Source organism: Marmota marmota, unplaced genomic scaffold, assembly GCF_001458135.2.
Source record: "Marmota marmota marmota unplaced genomic scaffold, marMar, whole genome shotgun sequence".
Lineage (NCBI taxonomy): Eukaryota > Metazoa > Chordata > Mammalia > Rodentia > Sciuridae > Marmota > Marmota marmota.
In genome coordinates, this window is record NW_026000229.1 from 9,553,681 (window position 1) to 9,581,269 (window position 27,589).

At 40.3% G+C, this 27,589-nt stretch overlaps 1 protein-coding gene across 2 annotated transcripts; it reads left to right on the plus strand.

Annotated features, from left to right (window-relative positions):
- Adpgk (ADP dependent glucokinase) lies at window positions 1–26,904 on the plus strand. 2 transcript variants are annotated; one of them, XM_015480453.2, is made up of 7 exons: window positions 1–309; window positions 7,650–7,875; window positions 11,286–11,348; window positions 18,123–18,243; window positions 21,529–21,725; window positions 22,312–22,410; window positions 25,371–26,904. In XM_015480453.2, the coding sequence occupies exons 1-7, from the start codon at window positions 77–79 to the stop codon at window positions 25,923–25,925; spliced, it is 1,494 nt and encodes a 497-aa protein (XP_015335939.1). In that variant the 5' UTR covers window positions 1–76; the 3' UTR covers window positions 25,926–26,904. The 2 variants fall into 2 exon arrangements, with proteins under 2 accessions (XP_015335939.1, XP_015335940.1); XM_015480454.2 differs by having other exon boundaries at window positions 25,374–26,904.
- The last annotated feature ends 685 nt before the right edge of the window (window positions 26,905–27,589 follow it).

Sequence of the window (27,589 nt, forward strand, 5' to 3'; positions counted from 1 at the left end):
TCAGCACGCGCTGAGCCCGGAAGAGGCGCGGGCCAGGAACTGAGCCTACCGCTACTGCTGCAGCGCCAGGGTCCCCATGGCTCTGTGGCGGGGCTCTGCGTGTGCGGGCTTCCTGGCGCTGGCCGTGGGCTGCGTCTTTCTGCTGGAGCCGGAGCTGCCCGGCTCGGCGTTGCGCTCGCTCTGGAGCTCGTTGCGGCTGGGGCCCTCGCCCTTGCCCCCGGGATCTCTTTCCCCCGAGGGCCGGTTGGCGGCCGCCTGGGACGCTCTCATCGTGCAGCCAGCCCGGCGCTGGCGCCGCGTGGCTGTAGGGTGAGTGCCCGCAGGGCCTGGGTCTCTGGGCCTCTCTAGGAAGTGCGGGCGCTCAGTCCTCTGAGGTTCACTTTGGAGGTCGGGAGGCTACCGAGCTGTAAGATAAAGCCCGCGTGGAAACGGGTTTTCAGAAGTCCCCAGGAGGCGCCGGTGTCCGCGTTGCCCTCTTGGCAAAAGGTGTCGGATGTCTGGGTCTAGCCAATTTCGTCACCGCTGCAGGGATTCAGACTGGTTTTCACTCTGCTGGCCCCAGAGCCCTTCTTTTGTCCGGGTAGGACCAACCCTAATAGCCTTTTTGCACACCTCACTCAGCTTGTCACCTTCATGTTCAGGTGTTCATTCATCGTTCCAACTTCCAGCTCCCTTGCTTTATGGGCGACTGTTCTTTGGCAGCCAAAAATGTCTTACCAGTTTTGACGGCATTCTTCCTCTTGCTTCGAAAGAAGACTGTTCTCTGCCTTTATCCACTTTCTTTTGCCCTGTTTTCTGTTAATTAACGCTATCCAGTTTGGAGACCACCACTTCACTGAGATTCCCGATTTTCAAATTCAACTTCTTTTAGTCTATATCGTCAGCTTGCTGCAGCCTTCCACTCGTTTAACACGCCCTTCTAGAAACTCTTCTTCCCCAGACTTCAGTGACATTGCATATTTAAGGTTCTCCCAAATCACAACGCCTCCTTTTTTGTACTCCTTTCAGGAATATAATTATTTCCCTTATGCTAACTTTAGTCCCTGTCTCAGTGCCACTTGACTTTTGCCATCAACTCAAAGATACCATACAAAAGCAGGTCTTCTGTCAAGTACCCTACTAGTTTATGTGAGTGCTGGGGCCAGAAGGAGTAAGGTAGAGCAAAGTTATCCTGAAAATGAAATAATTTATGTAGCTTATGTAGAGTGGTGTCAGCTTCTGAAAGTACTCAATTGTTAACTTGTATTTTTTCATATCAGCACATTTACTGGTTCTTAAGATGTGTTTCCTTTTACCTCTTCTGAGTTCAGGCTCTTTTCATCCACAAGTATCAGCCTCTTAACTGACCTCCCTTCATGCATGTTCTGTCAACAGATACTTATCAACGATTTCAAGTCTGCTGGGTTCTGAGGATATGAGTATAACAAGGTCCCTTCCTCATTTGTTGAAAACTGATACATTCATCATTGTATTGATCTGCTTGGGCTGCTAGGACAAAATACCACAGGCTGGATGGCTTAAGCAGCAGAAATTCATTTTCTTGAAGCTGTGGAGCCTTATAGTCTAAAAGGTGCCGGTGTGGTTGGTTTGGGGCAAGCCTTTTCTTTGCAGTTTGCAGTTGGCTAGCTTCTCCCTGAGTCTTCACATGCATGGCCTTTCCTCTGTGTCTGCACTGCTGGTACTCTTTCTTTTATGTGGACATCGGTCTTATTGGATTAGGACTCTCCTGTGTGACTTCATTTAACCTTAATTACTTCTTTGAAGGCCCTGTGTCCAAATACAGTCATACTGGTTAGGGCTTCAACTTATAAATTTGTGATGGGGTAGAGGATACCATTGTCCATAACAATTGTGAAAAGTGCTTTGTTGAATTCAAGTGGTAAGAACAAAGTGTGTGCTGGGGGTATGGTTTAGTGGTAGAACTTGCCTACTTTGCTGGGATCTATCCCCAGCACTGCCAGGAAAAAATAAATAAAAACAAAATAAGGTAGACCTATTGTCCCAAAGAAGGATTACTAATTCTTCCTAGGATAGAGTGTCAGAAAAAGCTCTAGGATGATCTTACATTTACTATTGCTGTATGATAAGTCACCCCAGAACTTAAATAGCTTAAACAACAACCATTTTATGATCTTTTATTATCTGAGATTTGGTGGGGCTCTACTGGTCAGTTCTTGCTTGGGGTCTTAGGCAGTTATAGTTGGATGGTAGCTGGAACTGGGTTCATCATAAAGATTGATCATGGCTGAAACTTCCAGGGGGGTTTTATCGCCTACATGTGGCTTTTCCCTAGCTGTTTAGTTTCTCACAGCAGGAAGACTGGATTAGGAGATGGAATGTGTTGGGAGGACTAGGCAGAATCCTTAAAGTATCTTATGATTTAACCTTCAAAGTCTGTAGGGTCAGTTTTTACCAGAGTTATGGTTCCACCTGGTTTTAAGGGAGGGGTGTCACCTAAATCATACCTTAATGGGAGGAATATCAATGTCACATTTTAAAACGAACATGTGGGTTGGGACATCTTGTTGGGACCATTATGAGAAATATATTCTACTACAGTGACTTGTGTAACAGCCTAGAAAAGAAATGAGACTTTTAAAATAAATAAGCAAAGGTGGGGGAACAAGTCCACCTAGGAAAGAGAACCAAATGTGAGAAAGCAATTTGGCAAGAATCTTTTGGTAAAGAAATAAGATGCTCAGAAGGAAAGGTTGGACCAAATTCCAACATGCCTTTAATGTGAGGGTACGTGGTAAGGAGGCCATAAAGATTTATAAACAGGTAAATGACACTACTTATTTATTGAAAATAATGGATGGGAATGTGAAAGGTGGATTTTGAGCAGCCGTTCATATTTTGGGGGGTTTTGTTGGTTTGTTTTGGTATCAGAGATTGAACCCAGGGCCACTTGGCCACTGAGCCACATCCCCAGCCCTTTTTTGTATTTTAGTTAGAGACAGGATCTCACTGATTTGCTTAGTGCCTTGCTGTTGCTAGGCTGGCTTTGAATTTGCAATCCTGTCTCAGCTTCCCAAGCTCTGGGATTATAGGCATGTACCACCATGCCCAGCCTGCTTCACATTATTTTTATGAGTAACAAGTCCATTAGGAACATTTCTGGTTACCCAAAGAGATTTTTAGCCTAAAGAGGGGATATGGGAGGGGTGGGTGGGAGTATATACAATACTTGAACCACAATCTCATTTTGGGTATATTCGACTTCTTGGGAGAATACACACCTATTCGTGGTCTCTCTCTCTCTCTCTCATGCACATACTCAAAACAATTTAGTGTGATAGCCCTAAGAATGAATGAATGGAGACCCTGGTTAAGAAGACATTGTAGGGTTTACGTGAGAGGAGAAAAGAGTCTGATCATTGTTTAGGAATGGTGATAAAGAAAGGTAAGATTTGAGAAAGATGTGCATAACAGGCTGGATGTTTTAGAGTAAAGAAAAGCAGCCCCCAAAGACAGGTTTTTAGTTTTGGGTCTCTCATAAGAATCTTATGAGGTGGGCAGATACCAGTATTGTCATCTATTCATACAGATGAGTAAATAGGCTCGGACTCATTGATTACCCAAGACCCCACAGCTATCAAGTGCAGAAGGTGCAATTTAAGCCCATTTCAGGTTTCATAGTCATGCCACATTGTTGTCATATTAAGAGATTTAGGAAAAAGGTGATTTGTGGAGGAAGTTAAGCTGAATTTCAGAGGAAGGGAAATGCACCTTGTGGGATTTCAAAGGAAGCTGCTCCATCAGCTGGTAAAAATGAAAGGCTGGAATTTAAGAATGCATGAAGGACCAGGGTTGCAGATTTTAGGATATTAGCTCTTGGGTTGAAGGCTATCACATCTTTGTGAGTCTTCCCGTGCTTCCAAATTGGACCCTGGTACCTATTGAACTTTGGGTAAAAGATAAAGCCCTCATCCTAACATTGATTCCCCTATAACTGTCCTTGCCCTGATCTGTCTTGCTCTTCTCCCTGATATGAATTCTCCATTCTAGCTAGATCACATTCTTATTGTGTCCGAACACAAGGTTAATCCTTTCATCTAAAACTGCTTGCATATGCTCCCTACACGGATTTCAGTATCAGATAAATCTGGGTTTGAGTTTAGGCTTGTTCAGTTTGTAGCCTTTGGAATGTTGGTTAACTCCAATCTCACTTTTCTTAGCTGAAAGCAGTAATGGCCACCTGTCTCACAGAACATTGCAAGTGGGTATATTCTATCTAAAAATGCCTGTCTAGCCCTTGGTACTTCATAAAGATTGGCTCCTTTCTCTTTGCAGACATGCCATCCAGAATTCAGCCTAGGCACAATTGCCCAGACCTTTGTGATTTCTCTACAGTTCTGTATCTTATAGGTATTATAATTCTTATAATATCTGAGACACATGTTAAAAATAGAAGGAGCCTTAGAAAACATTTTACAGAGGATGAAACAGGATGGAGGTGACAGGAAACATCATTCTTTGAGGAATTCATAGCCTCAGAGGAAGAACTGTGTCCCCCTCACCCTGCCAGCCAAAAGTCTGTACTAGTCGCCTGGAAGCCAAGGCTTCCAGTGTGCCCTGCCTGGCCCTGCAGCCTCTTGTTTCAGCATTTGGCATCTTTGCCTTGTTTGTTTTTTTCCAGTTATTTCATCTGTTTTCTCCAAAACCACACTATAATCTTTTTTTATACATTTCTTAAGTGTGAAATTCTGCCTTCGGGTCAAATGAGCATTGCTTTGTTTTCTGGTTCTGGTTAGCTCCTATCCCTCTATTTCCCCCTTGATAATAAAGCAACTTAGGAGATTTGTTTACATTGGGGATGCTGTTGAGGAAGTGCAGAGGAAGATCCTTGCTCTGGTCAAAGTATTATATAACAAGCATATGTAAAAAATACTTAGTTTGGTATCTGGCCCAAAGGAGATATTTCGTAATTTTTAAAAATTAATACAAGCTTTTTATAAAAGTTATCAAATGATGATTATAAGTAGGGGATAAAAAATGCTCCTCAGTAGTTATATATTTTTTTGTAACTCAAAATCAGTTTTGTTGGTTTGTCTTGTTTTGCAAAATGCACTGAACTTTTCCTTTCATTTTGCATTACTTTTGTAAACTTGACTTTCTCCACTCTTATCTCTAAAAAATCAAATTCTGGGGCTGAGGACATAGCTCAGTGGTAAGGCACTTGCCCAGCATGCTTATCAAACTGTGTTTAAGATCTCAGTGGAACTAGATAAGAAGGTGATATGTTTATAGTTTTTGAAGTACTTATATTTCTAAATGTAAAACTTCCTTGTTTTTGAACTTCTGCTGTTCAGATTCAGGACCTAAATCCTTTTGGATACTTTCTTTTTTTAAGATAGGCCAGTTTGGTGGAACTAGTATCCCTGGCTATCCAAACACTTTCTGAAGCTCAGGACTGTACTGAAGTTGGAGAGCCAAGAGATACCTGCAGTCCTATTCATAGGCTCACTTTTAAACATCTAATGTTCATTTAGTGGAAGTAAAGGGCACCCTTTGTGGGATGGGAATGAGACCAGTTTGCAGGGTGTGTTTGGTTTATTTCATAGGCTATGAAAGACGTGTATTAAAACATCCTTAAGCACCTGCTGCTTGTCCATGTGTTTTATGCACTGAAAGGCACAGTAACCCATTATTATACCCTTCCAGTTAAGTCATCTATATTTTTGATTTTTAAAAGAATATTTGAGTATTTAAATGCTATTTGATGGGCAAAAATCTTTTCAAAACATGGATCCATAGATAAAGAATTACTAAAAGGACCCTTAAGATGAGGATTTAAGTCATTTTGTGTCAGGAGGAGGAATGTCTCTCTTCCTGCCCTTGTAAATCTTCAAAAGTGATATAAATAATATCTAGCCCACATACAAGCCTTTTAAAGTTACATTGATCTAAAACTTACAAAAGTAATACATAGTTGTAAAAATGAGAAATGTTATCTAATTAAAAGTAAAATTATTCTCCTTTATGGTAATTGCCCAATTTCAGTTTGCTACCATTAATGATTTGGTGTGCTAGTTTACAGACTGAGAGATTTTTGAAGTGGATTAGAAGAGAACATAGCTATGTGTTCCATGCTAAAAATCCAGTTCTTTGGGCCTTCTTCATGAATGAGTTGAACTTTAGGTTTCAAAGCTGCTCAGCATTAACTGAATATCAGCCACCCTTATCACTAGGAAGTATCTTGGTCTGCTATGAGCTTGCTCTTAGAGTCTAGGAGCTGCTTGTGGCCACCAACCACACTAGCAAAAGGGACATTCCCAATAGGCAGAAGGAAGGATAGCCGTAAATGGAAGTGACAGTTGGGGGCCTGGAAGACCTCATCTAGACACCTTAGTTATTTAGCCTTTCTCTTTAAAAGAGGAATGACCTTTAGCAAAGAAACACTGAAAATATGTAAGCCAGGATTTTTTCATGCACACATAAAAGATGCCATGTCAGACAACCTTAGTATTTTATAATTTCCATACAACCTACCAGATGATGCACAAGTTTCTTGCCAGTCCTTTAAAGTTCATGGATAGGCTGGGCTTAGTGGTGCACGTTTATAATCCCAGTTACTTCAGAAGCTGAGGCAGGAGGATCCTAAGTTCAAGGACAGCATGAGCAACTTAATAAGACCCTGTCTCAAAATAAAAAGGGCTGGGGATATAGCTCAGTGGTGGATTGCCCCTGGATTCAATAACTAGTACCACACACACACAAAAAAAAGATTCATGGGTAAGTCTTGTAAACACCTGTCAAGTGATTAGTTGTTACAAGGCCACAAGTGTGCATCTTTTTAAAGCCCCACTCAGCTCTTCAAATGCAGGCTTTCAGCTGGGAGTATTTGGGCATTTAGGTATTGAATCTGTCTGGAGGGAAGTTGTCTGGAACTTAGAATTTTTTATTTTATTTTATTTTATTTTTTTTTGTACCAGGGATTGAACCCAGGGGCACGCAACCACTGAGCCCCATCCTCAGTCCTATTTTGTATTTTATTTAGAGACAGGGTATCACTGAGTTGCTCAGAGCCTCACCATTGCTGAGGCTGGCTTTGAACTCGAAATCCTCCTGTCTCAGCCTCCCAAGCTGCTGGGATTGATTATAGGTGTGTGCCACCATACCTGACTGGTATTTAGCTTTTGACCAAAATATATTTTGCTTACTTTGCACCAAGCAATGTTCCTAAACATTGGTTATTTAATCTTCACAGTAGCTCTCTGAGTTAACTATTCATATCATTGCCATTTTTTTCAGATGAGAAAACTAAGACTCACAGAAATTAAAGTGACTTGCCCAAGACACTGTGAATCCTGTTTGGCTCTGCTAGTATTTCCTTAGAAATGCTACATTTTTATTGTCATGATAGCTTTGTTCTGAAATGCTAAGCACTGTTTTCTCACTTTTTTAACTAGTATAAATTTTTGCCAAACTTTCAAAAAAGGTTCTGATCTTATCCCATTACATATATCCAGATAAAGTAATTTTCCTTCTGCCACATGTTGTTTGCTTTCCAGTTAAGGTAGCAGATCCACTTCAGCTGTTCCCTGTTTGAATACAGTTCTCTGAAACCTTTCTCTGCAGCTAAAAGCCAAGGTGCTTTTCCTGTGCTATGGCTGCTTCTTTTCACATGTCTCTCCTCCTTCTTTCAGAGTCAATGCATGTGTCGATGTCGTGCTCTCAGGCGTGAAGCTCTTGCAGGCACTTGGCCTGAGTCCTGGGAATGGGAGAGATCATGCAGTTCTGCATTCAAGGAATGATCTGGAAGAAGCCTTCGTCCACTTCATGGGGAAGGGAGCTGCTGCTGAGCGCTTCTTCAGTGACAAGGAAACCTTTCATGATGTTGCCCAAATAGCATCAGAGTTCCCAGGAGCCCAGGTCTGTTAGTTCACCAAGAGTAAATTAAGGGTGGGAAAAGAAGCCTTTTTTTTTTTTTTTTTTGAGAGGGAGGGGGAGAGAGGGAGGGAGGGAGAGAGAGAGAATTTTTTAATATTTATTTTTTAGTTTTCGGCGGACACAACATCTTTATTTGTATGTGGTGCTGAGGGTTGAACCCAGCGCTGCATGCATGCCAGGCGAGCGCACTACCGCTTGAGCCACATCCCCAGCCCCAAAAAGAAGCCTTTTTAATATGGCAACTTTTCCTCCAGTTTGCCTCATGACAGTGACCATTGGAAATCCAATTCTGCAGTGTTTTCCCTTTTTGTAAAACTGTATCTCATGTTTTATTATTAATTCTGTTTCTAGTCAGTTTAATTCAGCCAACATTAGTGATGCATGTTTACTATAATTTTGGTTCTTGTTCATCATAAAGTTGCCTTTTTCATGTTATCTATGTTTAAAAGGAGGAAACATTGTCTATTAATTTGTTTTAGTTGTAATGCTTATTTTTGATAACTTGTAGTAAACTTAATGTGTCTGAGTCCTAAGCAGGAGAACAAGGCCAAACCCATAGAAAAGTAGACTAGCTTTTAACTGGGAAAAGGAGAGATGGGGCCATACCTTTGTTCTGCTCATGCAGTGGGGTTTCTGTGTGTGTGTGTGTTGCTGGAGATCAAACCCAGGGCCTCATGCATGCTATGCCACTAAGCCACAACCCCGTCCCAAAAAGGAGTTTATCAATAGAACATGGATACTATTTTGTGGGGAAGACTGTCCTGTGACAGTAGTGGAATGTTTAGCATCCTTTCCAGCTCTTTTCCCAAGGGCTAAAAAACATGTGTTTCCTTGGTTAGATACTCAGGAAGGGGAGTGAAGCAAAATGATCCCTGATTGAAAACCACTGGTCTAGATTGTTGGCTTTCAAATTTGAGTGTGCATCAGAATCACTTGGAGGAGCTATTGAAACAGATTCCTAGCCTACTCCCAGAGTTCTGATTGAGTAGATATGGTATGGGAATGAAGAATTTACCTTTCCAGCAAGTTTCCTGGTTGATGCTATTGGTCTGATGACCTCGTTTGAGAACCAGTAGTCTTTGGGTTGGAACAAGTCAGATGGATGGAACTTCAGTGGTCTTCAAGCTCACCTGGTGATCATAAAGCCCTGGAGTCTTAATGGTCCAGGCTGGGGTGGGGGTGAGGATCACATAGAGTAAGAGTACTGGGCCTGGAGACCCAAGTGTGGCTCTTTCCATCTCACCCAGTGTGCCTGCTGCTGTGTCCTCATGCCTCTTGAGGCTGAATTCTGGTTGTTTGAACATTTTCCACCCCAGCTAATTCTCCTCATCTGAGACCTTACTTCAACTGGGCATCCCAGACCAAGCCTAAATTCTAGCCAGGGAAGCTCTTAATGCTGTTTTTAATTGGTACCTTTCACAGGCAAACCTTTGGGATCACTGATGACTTGAGATTTTAAAGATTTTTGTCCTTTGAAGCTGCCTATTTGAACATTAAAAATTGTCAGGGGTGTTAGCCAGCTGAGTTTCTAAAGGAAACAGCAAGTTGTTAAAATTTCTATGGTCATTTTGACAGCTTAGTTTAGTAGTGTCTGGTCTTTTAGAGAATCTTGATAGTTCCAATCTGATAAGTATACTGCTCAGAAACCTCTGTGATCATGGTATTTAAACCACTTCTGCTTTGACCCTACCATTTGTTTCATAACGAAAAAAAAAAATCTACAGAAACTCATATCTTACGTTTTTGGTGGTCTATTATTTCTTAACATTTTAAAACCTAAAATGTGTTACTTCTAACAACAATTTGGTGTCATTTGAAAATCCTTTAAACTGTAAGGTAGGCTGCCTGATGAACAACAGTGACAATTATATGAAAAATCTGAGTTGGGCATGGTTATACACACCTATAATTCCAGCAGCTTGGGAGGCTGAGGCAGGAAGATCACAGCCTCAGCAATTTAGTGAGGCCCTGTCTTAAAATAAAAAAAGGGCTGGGGATGTGTCTTAGTGGTCAAGCACCCTAGGATTCAATCCCTGGTACCAAAAAGAAAAAGAAAAATCTGGTATCCATTTTGCAGATATCTTAATAATTTCCCTCAAGATTTTTTTTTTTAATTAAATAGCTTTGTTTATTTTTATGTGGTGTTGAGAATCAAACCTAGTGCCTCACACGTGCAAGGCAAGTGCTCTACCACTGAGCCACAGCCTCAGCCCATCCCCCAAGAACTTTTAGTAAATTCTGCTAGCCATCATTATTAAATAAAATATGAAATCAGATTTGTTAAAAGGTCAAACTTAAGCGTGCATATCACAAAATTAGTCTATGAAGAACTGTTAACATCCCACTTAAATCCAGAGATCAGTCAGCCCAAAGCGTGGGATGAGAGTGATAGCTAGCAGCTGGAGTTATTTAGTCTATGCCTCTGCATGGGCTAAAGGTTGTTAGCCCAGACAGAACTACTGATTAGGTTTCTTCAGAATTGAACAACAGCCTTATTGCCTATTCATCAGGTTTCTAAGGTACATGGATCCATCCTTAGCAACGTGGAACACCAGCCTTGAAGGATCTGCTCTCTCAAGCTGAAAGATGTATTAGAGGAAAATATTTTCCTGTGTTAGAGCCATTGCCTTTTAGAATTTACTCCCAGGGAGCCATATATTCCCCAAGACATCGATGTGTTTGTTTCTTTCTCAAAATTTAGCAACAGACATTTACTGAGCACTTATGAAAAGATGGTCCCTGCCCTGAAGATGCTCTTCATGTGTCCAGATGATGATAACTAAAGTAGGCAAGGGCTGTAATATGGGTTCATATTAGAGGGGCAGGAAGTGGTCTGTAATCTTGTCTGGGGAAGATAGTTATGGAAGCTGAGATGTCACTGAGGAAGGGGTACAGAAAAGGCATCACAGAAGAGGCAGCAGCTGAGAAGGGGAGCTGAGAAGGGGAGGAACCTGCTAAAGGCCAGAGGCCAAGAGGAAGGCTGACTTGGAGAGTTGCAAGCAGATTGTGGAAGGGGCAGGCATGAGATTAAGAAAGAAAAAGAAAAATTTTAGGTGGGGGTGTAGCTCAGTGGTAGCACAAGTTTCCATATCCAGCACCATTAAAAAAAAAAAAAAAAAGTTGAATGATTCAGAAGGAAAGTGATGTATACTCATTTTAAAGGTTGACAAGACCTAGCCACACTGTGTTTTTTCTTTATCTGTTCTGATGGCCCAGAAGTTCAGTCAAATTTGATCTATAGTTACAGCAGTCACACTTTAATTTTCAGGTTACCATATTTATTTTCTTCACATTTTACTCATTGTCTATTTCTGTGTTTTATTAACTTGTTATTAAGCTTGGGTAACTAGTTGTGCTAAAATACTGCCTAATCACCTTGAATTATCTTTCAGCACTATGTAGGAGGAAATGCAGCTTTAATTGGACAGAAATTTGCAGCCAATTCAGATTTAAAGGTAGGTCAGATTTCCAGATTAAAATTTGTACCCTTCTGTTGTTTCAGTAATTTTAGGAGCAAGCATGGATATTTGTTCCTTGATTCAATTTAAGGATTACCTGCTTCTGCACTAGACTGTGGACCTCTTGTTAGGATGCATACAGTATTAGTAGGAGTGTAGTAGTAACTAATACTTTCTAAGTGTTTACTATGTGCCTGGCATTGTCTTCAGTGTTTTACATAGATTTGACTAATCCTTGCAACACCCCTTATAAAGCTAGTTGGTACTGTCATCCTTGCTTTCAACATAAGGAAGCTTGAGGCACAAAGACATTCACAGAGGGTAAATAATGGAACTAGTATCCAAACCAAGGCATTCTGACCCTGAGAGGCCATCAAGTAATGGTTATGAGCATGTGGGGATTATGGAAGTTATGAGAGAGAATGTACTTGGCTATGTTGATAAGCCTGAATCTAGAGTGTTGAAAATTCATGCTACTAGATGAGGGTAGATAGAAAAGTGTCTTCAAGTTTTGAACCATTTGCTATAAGTAGAATTAAAAATGATTACTATTTCAAAATAACATCTGAGTAAGAAGTTTACTGTGCTATAAGTGGAATAGTTTTGAGGAGGGGAAGCCAACTTGGAGATTGTTGCTGTCATACTACAAAACGATAAGGTTTGGATTAGAGCACCCAAAAGAGGAGAGACTTATTTATCACTGGAATCATGGTATGGCTAGACCATGAGTGGTAACAAGGAAGAGAGTAAATAAATGGACAGGTACAGGGTGATTGTGGCTGCTGACAGAGAAGGAAACAATGAACAGTGCTCTGGACTTGGGGAACCAACATAAAAATATAATTTGGATCAGGGATGAAATGAAAAGCCAGAGAGAAAGTTAGTTAAATATGGCTAGATAATCAGCAGTGTTAGGGAAAAAATCAGTGTGTTTGTTTCTTTCTCAAAATTTAGCAACAGACATTTACTGAGCACTTATGAAAAGAGCCACACTGTACACCAGGAGACAAATATACTTTAGATTGAGAGAGTATATTAAAGTGTTAACATTTATATTTTAATAAGAATTAAAATTCTGGGCTAGGGTTATGGCTCAGTGGTAGAGCGCTTGCCTAGAATGTGTGAGGCACTGGGTTCCATTCTCAGCACCATATATAAATAAATAAAGGTTCATCAACAGCTAAAAATATATTTTAAAAAAAGGATTGAAGTTCTTATGAAATTTTACAGTGGAAAATATAGATTTTTATAGTCATTATCCTTATGATAGTAATAAACTTCTAAATAGAGATGATTAGAAATTCCAGGGTAAACTCTTGGAAACATTATCTGGTAACAAAAAAAGAAAAGTTCAGTCATAAGCTCTTTAGCGAGCCCAGGCCCTTCTCATCAGAATCTTGGGAGTTTTCATGGTTCCCCACAAGGCACCTTCCTGGTCCTGAGAAATAATTCTATCCTTTGGAAAACTAACACACTGGACTGTTGTGGGCAAGTACAAGATTGACCTTTCAGTATTGACCTCTTCTGAAACCATCATTTGCTCTTGGTCTCCGGAGAAGTTGGACCTGAGGCTGGTCTTACTGGAAGGCATTCCAAAAAAACAAGTCTGGCCTTGGTACGAGAAAAGATCTCTTACTCAGTCCTCACAACAGTGTTATAATTTTAAAGATAAGAGGGAGGTCCAGAGAGACTAAGTAACGTGTCCAAATTCAGCTAGTTAGGATTCAAATGCCACATTCTGCATGACATTACCACTCTAATTACTATTAGGGTAATAGTACAGTCTTCAAAGATAATTACCACTGCTCTCTCAAAGAGATTCAGTTTAACTTGGTGAAATGCTTCCCAGCATGGATCAGGTGATCATCTGAGAACCATCAGAGATTAAGAGGTATTTTCCAATGCTGATGATAATAGCTAATGCTTATAAAATTCTCAGTATATTCCAGGTACATAGATATGAACTAATTTAATCCTCTCAATACCCTATAAAGAAAGCCCATTTATTATATTCCACTTGAGAGGGAAAATGAAGCATGGCCTTGAGAAATTAAAACTGCTTAAGGTCATGTACCTAGTAATGGGTAGAGTGGGAATTCATACCCAAGTAATCTAGTTGCAGAGTCCATACTCTGAATAGCCATGCTATAGTGTATCTCAGAAATAGACCCTGGCAAATATAGTAAAGGCAAATTTAGAAGAATGGCCAGATGCAGGAGTGAGGCAGTGCCTTTAAAAATATATTTGTGAGAGCTAGGGCTGTAGCTCAGTGGTAGAGCACTTGTCTAGCATGTGCATGGCTCCGGATTTGATCTGAGTAGATGTTGGATTTTTGTCAAATGCTGCTTTAGCATCTAGTAAAATGATTTTTGGTTTTTGGTTGTTTGCTATGTGGTAATCACATTGGTTTTCCAATGTTAAACCAACCTGGCATCCCTGGGATAAACCTTATTTATTTCTCATGTATTAATTATCCTTTTTGTGTTTTGTTGAATTCAATTTACTAAAATTTTATTTAACGTTTTGCATCAGTTTTTTTTTTATTTTTTAGTTATTGATGGACACAATATCTTTATTTGTTTACTTATTTTTATGTGGTGCTGAGGATCAAACCCAGTGCCTCACATGCGTGAAGCAAGCACTCTGCCACTGAGCCACAACTCCAGCCCATATCTGTTTTCTTGAGGGATGCTGTCTGTATTTTTCTTATGTCTGTCTGGTTTTACTGTTGAGGTAATATTAGGCTTAAAGAATGAGTTGGCAAGTATTTTCTTCCTCTTCAGTTTTTAAAAAGGTTTGTATAGAATTGGTATTAGGCCTTCTCTAAATGTTTGTAGGTTTTTCTAGGCCTATAGTCTTCAATGTGGGAAGGCTTTTGATAACAACTCTAATTTCTTTGTTTTGTTTTGTTTTTTGGCAGGTTACTGGGATTGAACTCAGGGGCACTCGACCACTGAGCCACATCCCCAGCCCTATGTTGTATTTTATTTAGAGATAGTCTCACTGAGTTGCTTAGCACCTCAATTTTGCTGAGGCTGGCTTTGAACTTGTGAGTCTCCTGCCTCAGCCTCCTGAGCCACTGAGATTACAGGCTTGCACCACCATGCCCAGCTGATTTCTTTGATATAGAGAAATTCAGATTTTCTGTTTCTTGAGCAACCTTTGGTAGTTTGTGCCTTTCAAGGAATTATTCATTTTGTCCGTGTTGTTGAATTTATTGGCATAGTTAATCATAATATTCCTTTATCCCTTGAAGTTCTGTAGAGTCTATAATGATGCTCTTTCTAATATTGTTCATTTATGTCTTCATATTTTCCTAAGTGATTTGGCTTGAAGTTTATTGATTTTTATTCTTTTTCAATGAATAGTGAACTTTTGGATTTTTATGCATCCTATTCTGTTTCATTGGGTTTTGTTTACTTTGGGTTTAACTAGCTTCTTTTTCTAGTTTCTTAAGGTAAGAAGCTAAGGTCATTGACTTGGACCTTTCTTATTTTCTGATACAGGCCATTTAGTGCTATAAATTTCCTCTTTAGTACTGCTTTAAATGTGTCCCACAGATTTTATATGTTGTTTTTGTTTTCATTTCAAGATATTTTCAGTAATCCTTTGATTTCTTAAGATGTACTATTCTTGGACTAGCGGTGTAATTTTAATTCTGATCTAGTCTGAAAATGTTTTCCATGACCTGTTAAATTTATTGAAACTTTTTAATGGCCCAGAATATGATCTCTCTTGGTGAAATTATATGTGTGTTTGAAAGTTTTTCAAGAGTAAGTAGGGGTCTTTCTATTGTTGAGTAGAGGGTTCTGTAAATGTAACAACTAGGTCAAGTTGGTTATTGGTGATGTTCAAGCCTTGTGTGTCTTGTGTATATCATTACTGATTTTTCTGTCTATTTGATCTATCAGTTATTCAGAGAGGGGTATTGACGTATCCAACTACAATAGCAGATACGTATTTCTATTGGAAGTTTTATAATTTTTTTGTTCGTGTATTTCATAGCTCTTTTATTCAGTGCATAAATGTTTAGGATTGTTAACATTCTTTTCATGAATTCATCCCTTTTCCTTACCAGGGATAAAGAAAATGATTTCATAATCTTTGCTCTGAATTCTATTTGATAAAATAGCCATCACAGCTTTTTTTTTTGGATTAATATTAGCATATCTTTTTCATCCATGGGCTTTTAACCTATTTGTGTTTTTAAAGTGTACTCCTTGTGGATAAGCATATAGTTAGGGCTTGCTTTTTAATCCACTTTGGCAATCTGTGCCATTTAATTGGGATGCTTAAACTGTTTACATTTTTGTTTGGTGTTGAGAATTGAACCTAGGGCCTTATGCATGCTGGGCAAGCATTCCACCAGTGACCTATATCCCCAGCCCTAGACCATTTACATTTAGTGTGACATTATTATTTATTTCTGTTTGTTCCGTTCTTTTATCTTCTCTCTTTCCTCTTTCTCCATAGTCTTTTTGAATTATTTTCTATATTTAATTTTATCTCTTCTGACTTATTAGCTGTACATCTTATTTTAGTGGCTGCATTAGGGTTTATGGTGTATATCTATAGCTTATCACAGTATTCTTTCAAGTGATATTACTGCTCCATTACACTATAAGAACTTCAGAATATCATACTTCCATTTCTCTACTCCAGTCTGTGTACTATTCTCACAGTGTATTTTACTTCTACATATGTTACAAACTTCACTCTACGTTATTAGTATTCTTTAAACAGATCTTTTAAAAAATAATAAGGAAATAATATTATGTGCTTATCCAGAGTTAGCATTTCTGGTGCTCTTCATTCCTTTAGTTAGATCCACGTTTCCATCTGGTATCATTTGTGTTCTGCCTGCAGAACTTCCTTTAACATTTCTTGTGGTGCAGGTCTGCCAGTAATGAATTCTTTCGGCTTTTGTATATCCAGGAACTCTTTCATGATTACATGCTGAGGAATTAGTGGGGTTTACTTGGATTATTTGGCTTTTTCATTTCTTAGGGATCATTGTGCTTTGCCTAATGTCCAAGCATTTTGAAAACCATTGTTTCTTATGTTTTGTCTGTTTTTTTAGTGTTCTAGGTAGGGGGGTAAATCTAGCCAAGAATCAGAAAGAAAATAGTGGCAGAGGCAAGAATTGTCAGATTTGGCATGTAATGTGCCCATGTCAAGGCAGAAAGGCAAGGGAGGTGTATTTTCACCAGAAGCTGGGATTTCTAATTACATACATGAAAGTACCTCTGCACAAAGCAGTATACAAACAGGCAGCTACTTAGCAAGTTGAAATGCCTTTTGAAATTTCTGGATGGGGCATAATTTGAAACAATGTAGATGGTTCCTGGGGATCTTAATTTGCCCCCTCCACCATCAGAATTCAATGGTTTTGAGTCTGTTATCCTGTCCTTGAGGGCATGGCAGAAACAGCAACTTACTGGAACTGAGAGGTGGCAGCAGATGTGAAGTGGTTTCTAGAAGGAATAGCCAGGGGGAGGCCCATCTTGGAGTTGAAGAAAAAGGTATTGAGAAGTTGCAGAGTACCTCCCCCTAAACTTTCTAAATTGAGTTGCTCATTAATTTTCATATTTGAAAGGTTAAGTATGGTAGAGTGCTTTTTTGGGGGAGGGAGATACTAAGGATTGAACCTAGGGCACTCTAACAGTGAGCTACGTGCCTAGTCCTTTTTTATTTTTAGACAGGGTCTTACTAAATTGCTAAGCTGACCTCCAACTTGTGATCCTCCTGCCTCGGCCTCCCAAGTAGCTGGGATTACAGGCATGCACCACTGTGCCCAGTTTCAGAAGTTCTTTTTCTGTACTGTGTAAAATTCAAATGATTGTTTTCATCTAGCAATCTTTTCCTACCTTCCTTTCTTCTTCTTCTTCTTCTCCTTCTCCTCTTTTTTTTTTTTTTTTTAATTGTGATGCTGGGAATTAAACCCAGGACATTATTCATGCTAAAGCACTCTACCAATCAGCTATATCCCCAGTATCTGTCATATTTGAGCAAACAATATCCCATGTCTATTTGCCTACACAGGGTATGAATGTGAATTAAAAAGATAATGTAGGGGAATAGGGTGTATCTTGGTCTGCCTGGGCTGTCATAATAACAAAATACCATAAACTAGGTGGTTTTTTTTGTTTTTTTTTTAATATTTTTGAACAGTTCTGGATACTGGAAAGTCTAAGATCAAAGTTGCAGCAAAGTTTTGTTTCTGGTAAGGGCTCTAAGATTCCTGGCTTGCAGAGGCTGCCTTGTCACTGTTTTTTGTTTTGTTTTGTTTTTCACAGGGCCTTTTCTTGGTTCACACAGATCTCTCTTCCTTTTCTAATAAGGTCACCAGTCCTATCTGATTAGGACCTCACTCTTATGATCTCATTTAATCTTAGTAACTCCTAAAAGTTCTATCTCCAAGTACCATTCCATTAGGGTTACAGCTTCAACATCTGAATTCAGGGAGCACTCATTCAGTTCATAACAGGGTATCTGGGCTGTAGTAGTTGCATAGGCACCTGACAACTATGACTTTGGTCTTTGGTCATTTTCTTGTTTCTGGGTACATTGTGGCATTAACTTCCAGAGGCTTATCCCCTGTTAAGAGCCTCCTGTGCTACAAACCTCTAAACCAAGGACTTTTGGAATTGAATTAGATTCAGTATTTTGTTGAAATGAATAGAATTGGCCTGAATGTACCTAGTGGTTATTGTTCAGATTGTTGGAAAAGAAACAGATCTGGTAGACTGACTTCACATTGCTTATCTCCAGGTTCTTCTTTGCGGTCCAGTTGGTCCAAAGCTACATGAACTTCTTGATGACAATGTATTTGTTCCACCAGAGTCATTGCAGGAAGTAGACGAATTCCACCTCATTTTGGAGTATCAAGCAGGTAAGGGAAGGGTATTAATGGTAATAAGCTGTGCATCTTCAGACTTGGCTTTGTGCCAGAAATTCATCTTTGTAAATTAGTAGGATCCTATTTGTGTCCCCATACCAAGTTTCTCAAGTCCATTGATCTGCAGAGCTGTTATCATTTGTTATCTCAGAGACTGAGAGAAAAATTCTCAAGTCTACAAACCAAATTGGTGTGAACCCAGTGGAAATCAGGCTGTAGGAAAGCAGGCATCTTGAGTAAAAGTGAAAATGTGTTAAACACACATTTGTGAAGCTTCCCTTTATTACTAAGAAAAGAGAAGGGCAGGTAATATTTCCTCAGCTCTGCTGAATCCTGCCCAGGACCCTTCTGGCCTGACTTACCCAAGCTGCTTAGATTAGTTCCAGGCCTCTGGCAAGCTTCCTTTGGAGTAATTTATTTTTTCCCTGAGGTGAGTGGGAGTGTTTTGTATTTAACCTCACATTATTTCTTATTATAAGATATTTCAGGGGACTGGGATTGTGGCTTAGTAGAGCGCTCACCTAGGAGGTGCAAGGCCCTGGGTTCCATCCTCAGCACCACATAAAAATAAATAAATAAAGGTATTGTGTCCAACTACAACTAAAAAATAAATATTTTTTTAAAAAAAGATATTTCAGTGTTTATAAAGCCAAATCCACCCCACAAGTAGATTTTTTGTGTTATAAAGACTAGAGATTAATTTTCTACGAGAACCTTAAATACCTGGACATATTTTGAGTCTGTGTGTTCTTTGCTGTATCTTTTCCTGTACTCAGAAATCACTCGAGTTCTGATAAACACATTATTAATTCACATTAAAGATTCAAATATGCAAACAGCTAATTGGCTCCTTAGAGGAGTAGTTAACACTCTTCAGTGAACTGCTTCCAAATCACTCAATTAAGAGAACCTCACCTACTGGAGTAATGATCTATAATGTAAGATAGGAAAAAATAGTGCTTGTTGACAATTGTACCTTTCTCCAAGTATGAAAAAGAACTGTTGTTTGCTTCTGGTTCCCTTTTGGGTGCTTATTAGAATCAGTTGAAATTTAGCAAGGGCAGGATCTAAAAATCAGGGCAGAATGTTGCAGGAGGTACTTCATACCTAATGATGCCCAAGGAGTTTTTCTCCGTTTTAGTTTTCCCAAATAAGAGTGACAATTTTGCTAGGCGCAGTGGCACACGCCTGTAATCCCAGTGACTCAGGAGGCTGAGGCAGGAGGATTGCAAGTTCAAAGCCAGCCTCAGCAACAGTGAGGTGCTAAGCAACTCACTGAGACCCTGTCTCTAAATAAAATACAAAATAGGACTGGGGATGTGGCTCAGTGGCCAAGTACCCCTGAGTTCAATCCCTGGTTTCCCCCGCCCCCAAACAAAAGTGACATTTTTCACTCTTCAGTGACAATGACTATTGACTGGAAGGTGCTACCACCACCAGTCCAGATTAGTCTCTCTTCCATTTCTGTTGGTGCCCACAGCATGAACTAGGCACCTTTGCAGTTCCTGGTTTCTATTGATTCATGTGGTGACTACATAATGGAGAGACTAGGATCTTCAAACTGGACTTTGCTGTTATGTTTGATAGCTCTGCCTCTTGTGGAGGTAAGGAGATAGCTTGTCTCAAAACGAGATTGGTTCTATTCTTGGGTTTTGTAAGCCTTACATTTCAGTTTTTCTTCCTATGTCTTATTTTTCTTTATACAAAGTAGTGCACTTCTGTGAAATTTTGTGCTGAGTTACATTTTCATAGGCCCCAGGAGGGAACATAATCTGGTGGTTGCAGCCCTTGGGTCAGCTTTCTTAACTCCATCCCCAGCTTCTCTCTAACCTGGACAGGTAAATTCTGAGAGGATTTGCAAACTTTTTTTTTTTTTTTTTTTCCTTTTTCTGTCCTACTAGACAGCTCCACAGCAGCTCATTTTCAGGGCTGGGAATCCGGTGAGCCGGAGTGGTCAAAGGGCAGGATGGTAAATTGAGAGAAGAGATTGCTTATAGAAATGAATACAAAGCTCTGTGAGAAAAGAAGGGCACTGAGCATTATTACTGACCCAATCTGTCTGCTTCTTGGGCTACTTCATCAGTCCTATGTCCTATGGAAACAATAAGCAGCTCTCCATATTTCTCTTTGTCCATACCTGTTTATTTTTGCCTCTGTCATTCCCTGAAGAAATCAGTTTCTTTTGAATGCTGTGTGGCTCTTTTGTCCTAGGCTAGGTTAGGCTGTGTTCCCAGCAGTGTCACTGTTCAAGGGCAGGGTAGTGTCTTGTTGTATGGAAAGTATCAGTGTAATTGTACAGAGTCTTGTTAATTTGGGAAATCTTGGATTTGGAGTTAATACCTGTATTTTTTGCTGCTGTGGTCCGTTAGGTCATCAATCTGTTTTCTTAATTCACTTATTTTTTATTTTTTATTTTTTTGCTAATTCATTCATATGGCTACAAACCAGGTTCAATGTGAGGTAGTAGGAATATGATGGTAGAAGACTACACAGGCCCTACCCTCAGCTCACAGTTTACCTTAGGAGATAGACACTTGAACAATTAGTTCAAAATCATGTGCCAAGTCCTATAATACAATAGTGTTGCCTCTGGTAAGGAGGTTATTGAATCTGCTTAGGTAGGGGCAAGTCTTTCCTGACTCACATTTAGGGAGAAAGTAGCACTTGAATGTAGCCTTGAGCAGTCATTACTCCAAAGCAACTCCTGCCCAAGTGGCGGAGCAGCCAGATATTCTCACTCTTTGGATCAAGTGCCCAGAAACCACAAGAGAGCAGCAGAGAGTAGGAGGTACAGTCAGCTTGGCTCTTAGATTCCAACTAAGTGGAAGGTCCTAGAGCATTGCTGTGAGGTAGAATGTACTTTGGGAATGGCAACCAGTCCTATCTGCAGGAGTATGCCTCGTGTGATGGCATTTGGAAGTCATGCACAGTATAACTGCGTCCAGTGTTTGGGAGCTCAATAGACAGCAGAGCTTTCCTGGAATTCCAGGGGAGCTAATGACCTTGAGAAAGGTAACCTCTTGAAAAAGGCATAAGAGACTCACACTGTTTCTGTTTTTTTTTTGCTGTATTTGGGTTTAGGTTTTTGGTTTGTTTCTTTACCAGTTTACCAGCATGAATGTGGCCACCAAGCTGACCTTCGACCATTATTATTGGGACCCACTCAGCCATCAGTTAGCCTGCTCAGAGCCAGGGCTCCAGGGAGACACCTGCAAGTGCCTCCACAGCTGGGAGACTGAAAGCCTCTTCCTTTTCTTTCCATTGACTGGGCTTTTCTAGGGGAGGAGTGGGGCCATTTTAAAGCTCCCCATGCCAACCGGTTCATCTTCTCTCACGACCTCTCCAACGGGGCCATGAATATGCTGGAGGTGTTTGTGTCTAGCCTGGAAGAGTTCCAGCCTGACCTGGTGGTCCTCTCTGGATTGCACATGATGGAGGGACAAAGCAAGGAGCTGCAGAGGAAGAGACTCTTGGAGGTAACAGCACTGTTACAGAATCTCACAGACCCCAGCTAGGTTTTTTGTTTTGTTTTGTTTTGTTTTTTTTCCTTCCAGGTTCCTTTCTCTCTCTGCCTCTGTACTTGTGCTGCCTTGCCTTGGCTCATGCTCTCCCAAGGACATACCTTAGAAGCAGCTAGAGTAGGACAGACAGGTCAGATAATTTTCTTGCCTGAGCCTCTGCATCCTGTGCTAAACTGAGCATGGCTACAAGCTGCAGGGTTTGTAGTTATGTCCTTTATGTTATCTGTGCCATCTCACTTAATATCACCTGTGCTGCAGTTCCTGTAGATCTGAATGGCAGTTTAAGCCAACCGCCTAGTTTAGATCCTAGGAATAGGCTGGCAGCATGAACAATAAGGGGCAGTTCTTTGGCCTCTGATTCAATAAGCCTGATGGCTCTCTGCAGAATGCAGTTCTCTTTTGTCCACGTTGCTTGTAGCTGTCAGAGGATACAAAGAAGGCAGGTGCCGGGGGCATCCAGACTGCTCAGGACCTCATCTTTTCTTCCCTCTTGCCTGACTTCCTTTTATTTCTAATGGCAGTGTTGTTCTCTTCTTTCCAGGTTGTAACTTCCATTTCTGACATCCCGACTGGTGTTCCAGTTCACCTAGAGCTGGCCAGTATGACCAACAGGGAGCTCATGAACAGCATTGTGCATCAGGTAACCAACCACCTGTGGGCAACCCATGTGTCCTCCTTTAGCCCTGGCCTCATTGGGCCTTGCAGAGAAGCTCCTTTGTCCAGTGGGACTAGGTATTTGGGCTCAGGGACTGTCTCATTGAGATGTGGGTGTTGTGTCATTCAGAACTAGAAGACCCAAATAAGGATTCAGGACTGTCCTAGGTCAAGATTTCCTAGTAAGTTAGAAATATGGCCGTGTGAGCCAGGTGGGGTGATGCATATCTGTAATCCCAACAAATTGAGGCCGAGGCAGGAGGATTGCAAGTTCAAGGCTAGCCTCACCAACCTGGTGAGACCTTGTCTCAATATTAAAAAAAAAAAAAAGACTAACTCAGTGATAAAGTTCAGTCGAGAGGGAGGGAGATATGGCAATGTAAATTGAGGGCCTGTGAGTCCTATTGCTTCTCTGGAAGTGAATGGTTTTTGTAGAACTCAAAACATGAAAAACTGAAAGCCCAACTCAGCTGATTTTACTTAAACTTTTAAGAAGCACCAAAAAAGGAAACTTTGGTGAACCTGACCCCCTCACCACCAGACATGTAGGAATTTATCTCCTGCTTCTGGATAGCAGCAGTGGTTAGCATAAATCCGAGTGAGCGAGGCATAAGAATGCAAGCTTTGCCATTCACTAGCTCTGTGAGTTCACATTACTTAACTCTTCGTTTTATTGTTATTTAACCTGTTAATTGGTAATGTGTTGTTCAAAAAACGAAAAGTATTAAAAGATACACAGTGAAGTCTCATTCTGGTTCTCCCCTTCCTCCATCTGTCTACCCTTTGTAATTTCCTTATTAGCTTTATCTGTATCTCCTGAGTTATAATGTATGATACAGGAATATATTATTTGTATGTTTTATATAAAAATATAAATTTTTTTTTGTCCTATTTTACTCAAAAAATAGCACAACATACTGAACACACTGCTCTACCCTTTGCTTTTTTTCCCACTGGAAAATCTTGGAGATCTTTACTGTATTGTTACTTAGAGAGTACCTCAGTCTTTTCACAATGATGTGGTGAAAGTGAGTGTGGGGTGCTTCTCAGTTTGTTTGACCTTTTTTGTGGACATTCTGATTGGTGACTGTCCTTCCCTTTTACATAGGATGCTGCAGTAAATAATCTTGTACATTGTTTTATTTTGCCTGTGAGCAAGTTTATGCATTTGATAAATTCTCAGAAGTGGAATTGCTGGATTGAAGCCTAAGAAAGCATTTAGAGGTTTGAGATTGCCTTCCATGGGAATTACACTTTATGTCCCACTAAGCAGTGTTTAGAATATGTGCCTTTGTGGTACTTAGCTTTTGCATACACAGCAAATATTCTGTGTGAATATTTTCCTTATATTCTTGCCACTGGAATGGGATTAAAAATTAGCATTTGTATCAGTCTGGCAGTTGAAAAATAGTGTCAGTGTAGGGTTTGTTTTTGTTGTTTGCAGTGCTGGGGATCAAACTTGGCCTCAGAACTGAGCTACACTTCTAGCCCTTTTCTAAAAAATTACTTCTTTTTTTAGAAAAAAAAAACTTTTAAAATTTTACTTATTTTTGGTACTGGAGATTGAATCCAAAGGTGTTTCATCATGAGCTACATCCCCCAGTCCTTTTTATTTTTATTATTTTCTGAGTCAGGGTCTTACTAAATTCCCAAGGCTGGCCTCAAACCTGCAATCCTCCTGCTTCAGCCTCTAGAGTTGCTGGGATTATAGGCATGCCCCACTATACCCAGCAAAACAGTCTTTATTTTTCTGGACTGTTTTTAGGTTCACAACAAAATTGACAGGGCTCCCATATGCCCTTTGAGCCCCTTACAGGCACAGCATCCCCCACAATCAGCACCCCTCACCAAAGGGTACATTTGTTATAATCAGTGAACCTACAATGATACATTATCATCACTCAGAGCCCATAATTTACAACTGAGTTTACTCTTGGTGTTTTTCAGTAGTTTTTACTTGTATTTCTTTTTGAGGTGGAATATTTTTTCACTTTTAAAAAAAGCTTTTTTTTTTTTTTTTTTTCCCCCCTCTGAAAGTCTCCTTAACCCTTCCTAGCCTTGGTTTGTAAATTGAAGGCAGTGCCTTCTTCCATCCAAGGGTTACAGTAAGAATTGGATGAAGAGAGAGAACTCTTTAGAGCTCAAAACATGCAGAAAATGAAAAGCCATTGGCTTTCATCCTTCTTAGCACAGAACATGCAGGAAATGAAAGCCATTGGCTTTCAACAACAAAGGTATAGGCCATTATTATTTTATGGGCATGCACACACATACATGTACATACTCAAGGACTCATGTCTCCTGCAGAAACCTTTACCTGTTTCTAACAAAAGAAGTGCTAAGGAAGACAGTGAGGTAGACATAGTGGTTCCCCACAAGATAGAAAATGGGCTCAGTGGCTCCTGTTTCCCTTTCCACATGTTGTTATTCAATGAAGACTATTTTCCTAACTCTTACCTGCTTAAGTAGTTTAGCTCTAACGTGAAACAATTTTCTTCTTGGTGTTATGTCCACAGAGCCATTATGATCCTGACTATACATTGTTCAGGTCTTCTCCATTTTCCTGGCATAATGCCTGCTGACACTCAGGACTTGGCCAAGAGCCATATCCTGGCAGTGATAAGAGTGGCTGTTGCATGTACACAGGCAAAAGTTAGGCACCAAGGAAGGAAATACAAAATAGGTTCACCTCCACCCTTTCTGAATGGTACATAATAAAAGACTAGGTTTGAAACAGCATTTTGGTAACTTTGCAGTTTTTCCCAAGTGATCCTGAAGGTGGAGGTGGTTAGAGATGAAATGGTTGAAATGATGAGTTCAGTCACAGGAAGGCCTGATAAGAAAGATGCCTGCCTGCCTTCCCTGTCATTTAGTCATTGGCTGCGTCCTAAGATTCAGGAGCTCGGTTATACCCACCAGAAAGAGACCTGTCATTGTTTTTGTTAGCAGGTCTTTTCTGCAGTGACTTCTCTTGGGCTGAATGAACAGGAGCTGTTATTTCTCAGCCAGTCAGCATCTGGACCACATGCTTCTCTCGCCTCCTGGAATGGTGTTCCTGATGTGGGCATGGTCAGTGATATCCTCTTCTGGATCTTAAAAGAACATGGGCGGACTAACAGCAGAGCCTCGGACCTTACCAGGATCCATTTCCATACGCTGGTCTACCACATCCTGGCAACTGTGGATGGACACTGGGCCAACCAGCTTGCAGCCGTGGCAGCAGGAGCTCGTGTGGCTGGGATACAGGCCTGTGCCACCAAAACCATAGACACCAGCCGAGTGTCTCTGAGGGCACCCCAAGAGTTCATGACTTCCCATTCAGAGGCAGGCTCCAGAATTACATTAAACCCAAACAAGCCAGTAGTAGAATGGCACAGGGAGGGGATATCCTTTTATTTCACACCAGTGTTGGTGTGTAAAGACCCTATTCGAACTGTGGGCCTTGGAGATGCCATTTCAGCCGAAGGACTTTTCTATTCAGAAGTACATCCTCATTTTTAGGAAGATTGTAGCTAATTATAGGAAGAAAGTGGTTTGGAAAACAAGATTCAGGGTGTCAGAACCATTTTTAGATCTAATTGGGAAGATAGCCAAAGAAACAACAGCAGATTAAACTGTACAGATACATTCCAGCCTGTTGGCGATTACATAAAAACATTTCAGGTTTTAATCAAAACTTAGCTATCTACTAACGAGACTGGATTTTTATTTTTTGTGTTGTGAGTTACAGGGGTAAAAAAACCTCAATTCTAAAACCCCAATTTATGCAGTGTTGTCAAGTATTTTTTAAGCCAGAGTTAACTCTGAAGAGCATGTCAGCCAGAGAAAGTCTTTCTCTCCTTGCCTACTAGAGGACTGCTTCATTACTCACTCACCACCGTGGGCTCTGGTAAAGCCTGATGTGAGATTCTTGGGTCTCTCAGCTTACCACTTGCAGCAGAATCAAGACTTCCATTCAGTGTTACAGCGACAGTATTTAATGAGCATATCTTCTCAGTCTCCTGTTCTCAAACTTAGGTCAGAGCCACGGGTAAAGACAAGACAGTCCCACCTTGGATCCTTGATAAGCCTTTGAGCCATTCATTCTCTTGTTTGGAACCCTTGGTGGCATTGTGAGCTGAAGGACTGTGCCTTCCCGCCTTGGCTCCCTATATTGTAGACTGGCTGATCAAAGGCTCCTGTGGCTTGGGCATTGCCTCCTCATTGCCCAGCTCTGGATATGCTTCCTGCAACAGAAGACTAATATTTGTTCTTTCTGAGCCTTGAAGGAATTTGCTTTTACAACTGGAATTTGCTTCCATCTCTTATGTATAAAAGATCATGTATATCTTATGTTTTCATTGACACATTCATTAAAGAGTTTGACCTCGTAAGAGTGCCAGGATCATGAATAAATTTGTCATGTTATATATTTATTTTTTTATAAACCAGGACCTCTGTGTGCTTTTAAAAATATTAAAAACAATTTACATTTCAGGAATCCTGTCTGTAATTGATTTCATTTCCACCTTACTCTGGACTAGTCTTATGGCTTACATGTTACTCTGCTCATGATGTTTGTATTTTGTCCGTCTCTCACACTGAGCCTGTACTGTAGACCTGTTCTCTGGGGTTTAGAGTATGAAGTAGCTAAGTCAAAGTTGAGTTGGAGCATAGCAGTTGCTAAACATGATGAACTTTGGTTTGTTGGAAGGATGTAAGGGACCAGAAGATGGCAGCAAGCCTGCCTAGTACAGGGTCATGATCTCACCAGGCCATAGCAGCAGATTCTTGAATCTCAAAAGCTACCTCAGGCTTTTCATATATGATCTTCCCTCCCTGCTTTGGGTAAGAAGAAAATGCTTGATTACTCATTTTCAAAGAAAATTTGAACCTAGAGAATTATACAGCTTGCAAGTGAAAGTAAGTAGCTCATTAAGGAAATCTTATCCTTTTGTGCCTCTAGGCTTAGTTAAAACAATCACCAACTTTCTGGCCAGTTTTTAAGTGAGAAGACATTTCTCTGTTTCCCAAGAATTAGAATAACTCATCATTTTTAAACCTTTTAAGCCTAAAAAGACTTTTAGTAATACTAAAGTGTTCTCCATGATTTTTTTCTGTGTAAGCTATCTGCTCAGACCCTTCCCTGAATGTATATTCTCAAAAAGTTCTCCAATTTTTATTGG

Coding starts and splice junctions, on each gene's coding strand:
- Adpgk (XM_015480453.2), top strand. CDS start 77: ATGGCTCTGTGGCGGGGCTCTGCGTGTGCGGGCTTCCTGGCGCTGGCC. Junction 310..7,649: donor TGGCGCCGCGTGGCTGTAGG/GTGAGTGCCCGC, acceptor TCCTTCTTTCAG/AGTCAATGCATGTGTCGATG. Junction 7,876..11,285: donor CAGAGTTCCCAGGAGCCCAG/GTCTGTTAGTTC, acceptor ATTATCTTTCAG/CACTATGTAGGAGGAAATGC.